Source organism: Microtus pennsylvanicus, chromosome 17 (genome assembly GCF_037038515.1).
Source record: "Microtus pennsylvanicus isolate mMicPen1 chromosome 17, mMicPen1.hap1, whole genome shotgun sequence".
NCBI lineage: Eukaryota > Metazoa > Chordata > Mammalia > Rodentia > Cricetidae > Microtus > Microtus pennsylvanicus.
The window spans coordinates 30,740,920-30,752,980 of record NC_134595.1 but is presented as its reverse complement, the minus strand read 5'-3'; the positions used below and the strand labels follow the sequence as shown (position 1 = coordinate 30,752,980).

Genomic DNA, 12,061 nt, shown 5'->3' with positions numbered 1-12,061 from the left:
TCCTGGCTGGATACGACATGATCAGCTGCCCCAAGCTCCTGCCCCATGCCTTCCCCACCGTGATGGACTGTGCCCCCCAACTGTAAATAAACCCTTCCTTTATTACCTTGCACTTGCCAGATATTTTGCCACAGCAATGAGGAGGGTATTAATTATTTAATACAGTGATGATACATTTAAATATCTCCCCTAAGTACTCAGCAAGCCAGCAAACCTTGTTTGCTTCTTCAGCTTCCTGCTTTGGCTGTCCCTATAGCAAGCCCACACTGAGTTCACTGTGCGTGTTTTGTTGTTGTTGTGAGGGTGACCGTGGTCCTTGGCAGTCATAGCTGTGTGTTACCATGCCGAGTGTGTTTTCTGCCCACCTATGTTGAAGTTTTGTTTGTAAAGTGAAATAGGAAGGGAGAGATCACACCCAGGGTATGTAGTTGGGTCCAATGCCGTATCTTCTGGGATGTCATGGCCATGAGGATGTCTAACATGGGAGACCTTGCTGCAGCCTCGTGTCCTTTAACTCCCTGCTCTCATCCAGATGAAATCCTGGGCTCGTGCCGTAGCAGAGCTGTGGAGTGACGGGAGCAACCACAGCGCCTCCACCATGCTGCCTTTTGTCTTGTTCAGCCCACATGCAGCAGTAACATCAATAACAAAGCCTAAATGTTAGCCTGTGTTTTTAAAGAAATTTTCATGAAAGTTTCTAAAAACCCTAAAATTATTTAGAGACTATCCAAGTGGGGTATAATGTTGCATGTCTGTGGCCTGAGACTGAGGTAGGAGGGTTTAGTGACCCACCTGGGTACAGGGTAAGACCGGCTTATCTTTGAATATGGTGGCCTTAGGCAGCACACTTCTTGCCAGGTCTGGAACCAGGGGATGATATGGAATGTGTGATGGTCTGGAGTACTGGCGACTCTACTTGGTACCAGTTGGCTGTTCCCTCTGAAATGTTACCCATGATCCTGACTGCAGTTCCTGTTGAAAAGCTCCTAAACAAGGCAACTCAAGCAATCAATGCCCCAAGAGACAAATGCTCATATCAGGGCCTTGGTATCAGCCAGAACACAGCCATTTTTTACAAGGAAGAAAAAGCCATGACATTTTATACGTTGAAATTGATTATTTCATCAATAGGTTAATAGAAATCCAGGCTGTAAGTTCACTTCCTGGTTATACATCCTCACCGTAATGGGGGAACAGAGCATGAAAAATGCAGAGTGCACAGCAACCAGGAAGAGGTTTCCACGCGGAGCTTCACCCCTTCTGCAGAGCTCAGCCTGGATTCTGCCTATTTATATGTAAATGTTCTAGAAGGGGGTCTGCTTCCCTATGAAGCTTTACAGTAACCACTTCTTTCTGGAACTTGTGAAATATGCCCCCAGACTCTGGGTGCATCCACTAGTAAAAAATGAAGCACATGCCGGTTGTAGGCACACAATGTAACGTGGGAGGGAAGGGGAGCAGCAATCCTTTGACAGTGCTTGAAAACTGTGAGCAATTGGATTTCCTTCCTTGGTCAGAGTTGACTGGCTGATATCTGAATGGCCCTTCCCAGGTGTGTTGCTTCCTGGGATGGACACAAGACCTTAAAGATGCAGAAACGAGCAAAACCCCTCCACTTTCTCCACCCACCATGGAAAGTTAAATTTTAATCCATATACAATAGGCAGAAGACTCCAGGCAGCAGCTGTAGGTGTTCACTGGTTAGGGATCAACATTTCGTACGAAATCATTTGTGGGTGTTCACACTGCAAAGTGAGCCTTAGGTGTTTAATAATAGCAGCTTTAATCATTTTAGGTCAGTGGGCAGTGAATTCACAGTTGTTTGCTCTCTTGATTAAACTTTGCACTCTAAATATATAAGACTATATATTTCAGAACAGCCTTTGTCCTTGACAGCTCATGTTTCTCACATGTATTTTGGAGATCTTTAAAAAGAACCTCAGTGAGAGTGGCCAGCAACTGAACTCACCTAGACCTCTCCCGAGGTCACTTTCTGTCCATCAGAGACCCCGGTGTTCACACAACCTAGCCAGGGCCTGATACCATACTGCCTGCAATTGAGTGGCTTGAACACTACAGCAGATAGGATTGAGTCAGAAATGCCTCAGAGTCAGTCTGGCCTCCCGCCTGTGCTATGTCGACTAATAAAAGCTCCTAGCAGGCTCTCTTCCTGACTTCGGAGTTGAAAAACAAATGGCCCATGGTTCCCTTCGTTGGGAGCATGGCAACTTTCACCCCTGCTGAATATATTGGTGTCTGCCTACAGTAGTGGGCCCAGCTAAGACACATGGCTTTATCTCGACCCCCCAAGAGCCAACTTGTCAACTCTTGTTGGCTTCTGTGGCCTATATCTGCAAGGGCTGAGGGTATCCTCAAACCATCTTCTTCCAAGCCTCAGGTATCTCATGTGTGCGTGTGTGTGTTATGTGTGTGCGCACGTGCATACGTGTGTAGGGAGTGTGCACATGCATGTATGTGTGTCTTGTGCATATGCATGTCGCCTTCCAAGGTAGCCAGTAGAAGGAAGGGGCCAGATGGGATAGAAACCATATCTGTGTCCCTGGAGTGTCTCACCACATGTCTGCAGGGCAGCGTACACAGTTGCTCTATGTCCCCTTGGCTCAGAAAGTTACTTGAACTCCAGCATTCTATTTGAAGTGACTTGGTGTCCGTCTTTTCTGAAGGACGTCTGAGGAGGCTTCTGCTGTGGGGGAGCCCACTTGGTCTCCAGGGAGGGAAGATGCTTCTCGGGTTCTGCGGTTTAAGCTAGTGTTCATCTCACAAACGGTTTTGAGGAGGAGTTGAAAAATATTCTTGTTTTAAAAGACTTGCATCTGAAACATAAAGTCACTTGGACTAGCTTCTGGACCATAGCCCACCACAGCCCAAAGGCCAGCGTTTGCCCTTCAGCAAGTAGCTTTGTGCTCAGGAAAGGGTCTATGCACATTTGCCTGGGAACATCTGATTTCCTGAGCACTCCACTAACCAAGCTGGCTCGCCTGTACCCTCCTCACCTCTGTGCTGTCCTGGGGGGAGTGGAGGGCCCATGGGAGCCCCTTGTGCTGCCCCTTGCTGCGCACTCAGGTGGCTTCACGCGCTGCTTTGACATTTCTTTTCTCCCTTTTTCATTTGTTTTCTTTTCCTTTTTGTTGTCTCTCTTTCCCCTGCCCTCTCTGCTCTCGGGATGCAGCCAAACGCAAAGCGTGGAAACTAAACCGTGTTGGTAGCCTGCGAAACATATACAGCAGCAGCAGCACCAACACCGAAGGTAACCGCACCCGCCCCGCCGGGCTCCCGCCTCCCCGCCTTCCTGCCTTCCTGCCTTCCTCCCCATGCAGACATGGAAATGCAGCCGCATGCCCCCACGTTGTGTTTGCAGTCGGCCCTGTGGTCTTTTCATCCTTTTGTTTGTGTGTTCTATTTTGCCATTCATGTTCCCTTCAGCTTACTTAAATTTTGACCTTTCCCTTCAGTCGTAGGGTAGTGATGTTTAAATTACTTTGGAAACCTATTTTCTCCTCTTTTCCCCCCCTTTCCTTTATACATGTGGGCACTCAATGTAATATTTCCCAAGTTATTACAGTTTTTAAAAGTGTTAGTATCAGGTGTAATGATCTGTAGCCAAATACAATAGTGTGCCGTGACATTTAAGTAACAGTCTTAATTTGTTTTGTGGAAGCATTCTCCATAATGCTCTCTGCAGCTCTAATCCAGAGGCAGGCAGGCCCGGGCCATTTGCATGGACTGCTATTGCTTGTAAATTCCGTATATTGTTTTGTTTCTAAAGGTCGTCTGGTGCCAAAGTTCACAAATTGACTTGAGTTGCTTTTTTCACCAAAGACAGCCGTCATTGCTTTTGTATAATAGCAGATTGAATTCCCCTACACCTTCATTTGAACAACACAATTATAAATTGCCTTTTTTTTATGATTACAAATGTCAAGGGTCAGAATTATTTTGATACCAGGCAAGGGAAAACCAGCGCCATCCACCTAGTATACAAAGGGAGGCTGGCGGGTATACAGGATGCAAAGCAGGTCACAATCCAGCGAGCCTGGTATAATAGGGGGGATTTCTTTTTCACTTAAGTGCAAGCCAAATGGGTCAAGTAATGGCGAACTCGCGCCCTAACACTAATTGACTTATTTGGGGATGATTATAACTGTAATATTTTTCTTAATGTCACTGTTTTCTGGGCTGTTGATTTTAGCGATTGCCAAGTAGTGGCATTAAATCTCCTGTAAATTTTAAATTGCACACTATTTCTGTAAACAAGTCCCTTCTTCACATCCCAGTCATTAACCTTTCCTGATTTATATCCCCGTCCTCTCTCACTTCCCTTCACAATTACTCCTGCTTCGCCACCAAAAGCCCTGCTCTCGAGCCGGAATGAATGCACAAAACCAAAGCCACGCTCGCAGGGCAGCTTGTTAAAGAGCCATTTTGTAATCACAGTTTTGTTTGCACTCTTCAAGAGGAGGTGATTGGTCCAGATCCTGTGTATCCTGGCCTGGCCACATCTCTCTTAAAAGCATTCAGAAAACGAAATGAGAGAGAGGGCAGAGCAGGGATTTAAGAAGCCGCCTCACCAGTTACAATTTTCTGTTGAGCACAGAGGTGTCAATTTGCTCCCTCACGGTTCTTTAGATGGTAGGTTTTCTTCTTCTTTTTTCTTGTTTTGTTTTGTTTGGGGTATTTATCATCTCTCTGTCCTGTGTCTCTATCAAAGGTGTCTTTTATATGGTATAGGTTATAGGTTTATTGATGACTTCTTGCCTTAAAAACTAAAGAAAGTTGTGACTGTTTTAAGTGTTACTGAATACAGAATTGAGGGACAGTAAGAGGATGTGTAATTCACTCTTTATCCTCAAAACTAAATCCTTCCTACCCATCACCTGCCAGAAGGCCACGCAGGAGACCTTGGTGGGCTGAGTTGACACTGTGTATTTAAGGAATCACGGGAAGGCTGACTTCTCAGTATTCGCTGCTCGGGTAACTGGGAACTTGGCATCCAAGGCAGCCAGAGCTTCGGAGGCCACTTAGGGGTTATAGAGGGCAGACAATGACTAGGTGAAGTTCACTCCTCTCTGAGTCCTCGGTAGCTTAACTCACTTGGGGTCCCTCCCTATGAGTGAGTGCCACAGGTATCCATGGGGACTAGGGGGGGTTGAGACACGGGTAGCCGTGAGGGTTGGGGTACAGGCAGTGACTACATTTCGGTTATTCCGTGTTTCCAGCTACAGTAAGCTGCTCCATGTATGGTTACATTTGTTTCAGTTGAGCAGCATGGTCATTCCTCATTACTATGTGTGTGCATACTACCTTATCCCATATAATTTTTAATAACTTGTTACAGAATCCATGTAAGTCCATAAATTATCAAAATATTCTTCTAATCTCAGGCTTTTAATGTATGATGTTACCACATGATCGCTGCCTATAAACTAACCCTTCATGAAAATGTGCGTGCTGAAGACTGTCTTCTGTTAGATAGTATTGCTTAAAATGCCTCACTTGGTCGAGCCTTGGTGTGCAGAGTCCTCCCATTTTGTCAGTCAGCAGAGTGAGTGCAGATGACCCCTCATACCCAAGGATCAGCCAGACTCAGAAGTGGCCCAGAGTCCAAAAAGAAGACCCTGTGGTTCTGCTCTGTCTACAAAGGTCCATTTCTGTGGGTTTGGAATCTGTCCAGAGACAGGCAGAGGAAACCCACACTGGGTCCATCACTTTGTGGCACAGGCCTCTCAACAAAATCTAATCTGTGGTGTTCTAATATCATCACTAAAATTCAACCTAGAGACTCTATGGAAAGTCACTTGTCAGTATAGGGACAAACTGACAGAAGCAAGCATACCTAAGTATTAAATGTTACTGCAGCTGTCTTAGCTGCTGCTCTACTGCTGTGACAAGATACCATAGCCAAGGCAGACAGCAGGTAAGCGGGCATAGCACTGGAGCAGTGACTGAAAGCTCACGTTTTTAAGATAGAGCCATGAGGCAGAGAGAGAAGCAAGGAGAGCTAACTGGAAATGGTGTAGGCTTTTGAAACTTCAAAGCCCATCCCCCGTGATGCACCTCCTCCAGTGAGGCCACACCTCCTAATCCTTCCCAAACAGTTCCACCAACTGGGACTCCACTATTCAAACATGAGCTAATGGGGGCCGTTTTCATTAAAGTCATAGGAGCTAAAGCAAGATTGGGAAATCCAAGCTCCTCAGTTGGCTTCATGGAGAGACAAGGAAGGCTGGCCATGCTGGGCAACCCATTCTGGGCTAGCAGAAAGGTCTGTTGATTGTCTCACTCCCTGGCTCCTGCAGCTGGGAGCCCAGGGGACCCTGAACAGTGAAGACAGACCGCATCCCAGCAGTAAATATGCAGAGCCCTGCACATGTGTCGCCCCCCGTGTTTTCCTTTAAGAATGGGAGGGAAAATGAAAGTAACCTTTGCATGATGGTGGGTTTGAGCTGACATCTTAAACAGGCCGTCTCCATCATCAGCCAAATGCCTAAACTGCATGCCAATTGAATGTGGGCCTTTAAAAGTGACACACTGAAGCATTTTACAAAATGTATTGCTCAAAAAAAAAATAGCATATACGCCTGAGGCTGTGTATGACATTGTATCACATGGCCCATAGGGCCCAGGTTGTAGGAGACCTGGAGGTTGAAACTGAACACTGTTCACACCGAGGACAGTGGCCTCTCTAGATCACAGGGATGTCTTCCCTTGCAAAAGGAAGGTGGGGACAGCATGCTGTGGTGTTCCCTAGCCAGCTAGTGCTGATGTGGCTGAAGACCAAAAAGGTGGAGAGATGATGGCTCCATGGTTACAAATACACGCTGATCTTGCAGAGGACCCAAGTTCGGTTCCCAGCACCCACATCATGCAGCTAACAGCTGTCTGTACCTCCAGCTCCAGGCGATAGAGAATCCCCTTCTGACCTCTCTGAGTACCTGCACTCACAGGCACAAATCTTGAAAAAGAGGTGGAATGACCTGCCTGCGGGCACCCATTAAACTGGGTATACAACAAACCCTCTTCACCTGTAGATGCCCCACTGGAAAACCCTTTGCTAATACTCATGAATGGAGGGGTGGCTATAGGCAGAGTTGGAGCTCTCCTCTCTGTGCAGTGCCAAAAGCACGTGTCATTCTTGCCACGTTTGTGAGTCAGTGTAACAGGAAGCAGGCTCCACCTTACGGCTGGAATCCTGGGTGGACCTCAGGTTAGGAGCCCAGATTCCAGGAAGCCTGGGAAACCATTTTCCTCCTCCAGAATGCAGAATCCCCTGTGGCAGTGAGGAACTGACATGAGGGACCCTGCAGCCCATTCATCCTTTCTCCTTGGAGAACAAACCCACTCAGCTCCCTTGTTCTGGTCACACCACTGTGAAGCGCATCTTTGAGGACAAAAATTGGAGGGCCTTGGCCTTGGTCTTGGCTTTGGTGAAATCGTCTATGAGACCAGTGTCTGCAAGTGTCCAGCTCTTCCCTCCCCTACCCCTCCTCCGTATTCTTCCTCATCAGGTGTCTCCTGTTAAAAACAGCCGCCCATGTTTGAACTATTTTCAGCTGTCTGTAGCCCTTTAACCCTTTGTCTGCTAGGATTCCACAAAAATAATTGATGACTGATTGGCCCATTAACCTTTAAGGGGGAAAAAAGTTTGACAGCCCAGACTTGTGTAATGAGGAGGGATTCCCTGTGAAGTCGGTCTGATGGCTGAGATGCTCGCCCCTGAGGAGGTAAAATTAGCCCCCCGGGGCCTCGTCTGCATAGAAACTGGACACAATTAGTGCGATATCCGGTGTTATTAATGTCATTGGGAATAATTGGGCAGGTTGGTTTCGACAGGTTCATGGCTCTAAAATACTATTATAGTGGACCTCTCCACAGCCAACCGTTAAACACAGAAAACTGTTTAAGCCCCTGGGAGCCCAATCACTGTGTTAGTGAGCTGGGGACCAGGGCTGTGCATAGCCTGGAGCTTCGGGCTGGGGTGGTGGCCTTTAGGCATCTCCTTGAAGTGGGGAATAACTCTGTGCTTGTGTGTGTTTCTGGAACTGAGAACATGATTCTCGTGTGTATGCCAACAGTGTCTTCTACAACCTGAGTCTCTTGCATAATAAACTCTGCATAAGCTCCTGCGCCTGTCATTAGTGATTGGTGTATCTGCAAATGACACCAGAGAATAAAACACCAAAACTGACCCTTCTCACTATTCAAGCATTTGTCATTTGGGGGGTGCAGGGAGGACCCACAGCTCTCATCTCACTCCTTGGAGGCAGAGGCAAGGCAGGCAGGCAGGCGATCCTGAGTTTAAGGACAGCCAGGGCTACAGAGTGAGACCCAGTCTCCAAAGGACAGTAAACGAACAGAGGACAGCGGCCACACTCAGCCCTGAGACTGATCAACATCATAGCGCCTGGTGTGCTTATGATCGTTTTTAAAAATCTGTTTGCTAAAAACTCTACTAGCATCAACTGTCATTTTATGAAGTAACACAGCCTTCTGGCCATTGAGGGATTGACGGGCACTACGTCACCCGGTGAAATGTCTGAGCATTGAGAGGAAGGAGCATGCTGCATTGGGCTGTCTGCTTTTTTCAGTCACTGCTACACTGTGAAGTGCGAGCGTGGACCAAGTCGGGAGGCCTCTGAGGTGCTGTCAGTAAACATCGACTGTCATTCACCTGGCAGGCCCTGCCAGGACCCATGCATTGGCTTCATCAGTCCTTGTTACGAGTGACAGGAACATTTTTAAAGGGGAAAAGACCCAAAGACAGTAAAACATCCAGGATGCAGCTGACTAGAGGGACATCTGGACTTGGGCCCTGGAAGGTATCGGGCTTCTTGGCACCTTGATCCCTGACTACAGTGTGCTGGTGGCACTCAGTGACCTCCACCAGAGAAGAGGGCAGGACCACACCCCTTGCTTTTGTGGGTTACCATCTGTTACTTTCTGGAATTAAACGTGCAGTTTGGGGTTTCAGAACATTTTTTTTTACTGAGTTTTCAGGTTGCTCTATAGCCTCACACAGTACATTAACTCTGGACTTTTCTGTCCTCCCTAAAACTCCTCCTTTTCAAAATGCGATGAGCAGACTTCACTCAGGACCCCAATAAGAACCTGAAGCAGCCGAAAGGGGTACGGGGTAGTGAGGTGGCTTTGAGAACTGGAGGCACGCTCATGGACACCTCCAGGGAGCCATTGCTAATGTCACTGTGCTCGGCTCCCTTTCGCTCACCCAGTCGCATACCTTCCTCCCATCCGAGTGGTCCAGCGTACTGTCATTTGGAAAACAGTAGACGTGATGGGCAGTGCCCGCCAGCCGTTCCAGAGATAACGGGGTTGGGGGAGACAGAGGAGAGCCATGACCTGACTGGGTACTCATTCACAGGCTTAGAAGTGAGGTGTCAGAGGGAAGGCAACAGCAGCGTCTGTGACGGAGAGGGCAGAGAAGGACTGAGCACACACGCGGCTACTTTGCAGATTGGAGTGGAGTAGGAAGGTGTCTGTCTGCAGGGTGTACATCCTACATGAAGGCCAACACACTTATAGCAAGACTCTTGGAGCTCAGAGTAGAGAGAAGAAATCCTTACAATGTAGATGCCCAAGAAGATACAAGAGGTAGCCAAAAGGAAAGCAGAGAGGTGCAGCAGGGACCCCCCGGGAACACAGAGGAGGGAGAAAGGTCCAAGTGCGCAGAAGCTGCAGTCGTCTAGAAGGAAAGCTGGCGGTGCAACACAGTGGGTTTCCTGGTGTTCCTGTGAATTCTGCCCTTTGGGTACCTGTGCAGAGAGAGGCGCGTGGCTCCCAGGACAAGGCAGAGCCAGACTGCGCCTGCGTGGCTTCATCTGCCCATTACAGCTAAGCTGGAATCAGAACAAGGCAGAAAGTTCAGTGATAGCTGTGTAGCACTTGACCCAGATACTCAGCCATTTCTGTCATTTTGTGCTCTGTCATCCATACATGGGTGTGCTTGTCCCTGCTAAGTAGGGCCTTCAAAGACCACCCTCTGCCTCCCCCGACACCCAAGGCATGAAGGAGAGGTAACCGAGAGCCCTGGGACCGAGCCCACACCTCCGTCAAGCCAGTTTGGCTCCTTGCCTTCGCATTTGCACTGCAGCTCATGATTTAGGCTACAAACATGGGCAGAAATCCTCTAAGGGAGTGTACAGAGCTCTAACTGGGAGGCTCACAGTTGTCCTGTCTTCAGCAGACATGCAGTAAATCCCGACCAGAGGAAGCATTCTTCTTATCCTTGGGTTTCACAGATGTCAGATGAGGGGAGGCTATGCAGATGTCCTGATGAACAGTATTCACATCCACCCATGAGTGACCAAGTGTCCTTGCATTCTACCCATGAATTATATAGCTTGTCCCTGCCCTACCTCTCTCTTCACTGAAGAGTTTTAGGTACCGAATCAGTGCTGTCTTGCAGACCTCTGTGTGGTAAAAGTTGCAGTGAATAGTATCATGACATAGAAGCCCGTGGATCAGGAGACAGGTCATTTCAAGCCCACAGATGCCGTGGCTCTGCTGGGAATTACAGGGTGTGGTTGCAGGTCAACCAGGAGGAAACCTGTCTGAAGTTACTGTGTAGTCTTTTTTTTTTTAATGAAAAACTTAACTAATCCCCATGTCCAAGGTCCTTGGGGCTCCTCCCCAGCAGGTGGGCTTGTTCTGCGTCTCCACAAACATGGGCCTCATTTGAGTACCATTCCTGGCCACAACCTGTAGTTGGCTTTGGTTTTTTTTTTGTTGTTGTTGATGTTTTGTTTTTGTTTTTTGTTGATGTTTTTTCTCCTCTGGGGTTCTGCCACCCAGTTCCCAAATAAATCCAGAGTCTTAGTCTTACTTATAAATGTCCAGCCTTGACTTGTTTGTAGCCAGTTTTCCTAACTTAACATCCCATTTCTCTTTAACTATGTTTTGCCTCTGGGCCTTTTACCTTTCTTTATTCTGTATATCTTATTTTCCACCCTGGCCCCTGGCGTCCTCCACTCCTTCCTTTCTCCCTCCTTACTCCTCTTCTTTCCCCTAGATTTCTCCTCCTATTTATTCTCTCTGCCCACCAGCCCTGCCCGTTTCTCTTTCTTGTGTAGATATTGGCCATTCAGCTCTTTATTAGACCAGTCAGGTGTTTTAGACAGGCAAAGTACCAAAGCTTCACAAAGCTAAATAAATGTGACATAAAAGAATGCAACAGACCTTCGCATCATTGAAACAAATGCTCCACAGCATGACCAAGTGTGATACATTTAAGGTAATACCACACAACAAGCACCTGCTTTTTGAACTCTTAATACTCAAACTCCAAAGGCCAAAAACCAAAGAGATCCAGAAAGAACTCAGGAAACACACATGCCTACGGTTAGGCAAGCTCACGGCTTCCTTGGGCTACCTGCATGTACTGTTGAGCTCAGGCATGCTCTGGCCCTGCCACGAGCGCAGCCTCAGTGCAAACACCCAAAAGGACTGACATGCCAGAGCCATGGCTGTAAGGCCTGGCCCCTCCTAGGCAATATATCACAGCTGCAGAGCGTGACTGAAATACAGCAGCTCTTATCCTACAGGGGAGTCATGGGCCTTGGCAGTGTCGGAGGGTGTAGACGCTTCCGTCAGCTGTCATTTTCATTCCTGGAGATGGGCTTTCTGGGGAAAATGCGAGGCTTTGCACACAGGTGTGTCCACCTGCCCACCCTCCGGGTGGTGTTCAGACTGAGCCCCTTGGGGTTAAGACCTGTTATCACTTGAGAGAGAGACACCTTGCTTACATTCCAAGTTCAGTGCTGGTCTTCGTTTTGTTTTTTCAGAACACTAAAGACTCCATACAAGTGTGCCATAGTGATTGGTGGTGGTGGTGGTTGCAGAGGTCTTACATTCAAGACCTGAGGATCCCGTTCCTGGGTGGTGTCCCAGCCCCTGGGAGTGGAGCTTGATGGCATCCTTGGGATCAGGGGAGGCACCATGCCCTGGCATCAGTGCAGTGGCAGGGCAGGGAATGACTTAGTTGATAAGCAGGTCTACGGGTTACTCTTTTCCTGTGACTACACAGCCA

General features: G+C 47.9%; 1 protein-coding gene across 8 annotated transcripts in view; it reads left to right on the top strand.

Moving 5' to 3' along the window:
* Nucleotides 1-12,061, top strand: part of Agap1 (ArfGAP with GTPase domain, ankyrin repeat and PH domain 1) — a 448,779-nt gene that overhangs the window by 378,252 nt on the left and 58,466 nt on the right. For 4 of the 8 annotated variants that reach the window (XM_075951804.1, XM_075951805.1, XM_075951800.1 and 1 more), the window contains one exon: nucleotides 3,191-3,268. The exons of the other annotated variants lie outside the window; for them this stretch is intronic. In XM_075951804.1, coding sequence (XP_075807919.1) covers nucleotides 3,191-3,268 — 78 coding nt within the window. The remainder of the gene's footprint in view (nucleotides 1-3,190; nucleotides 3,269-12,061) is intronic. 8 annotated transcript variants of the gene reach the window in all.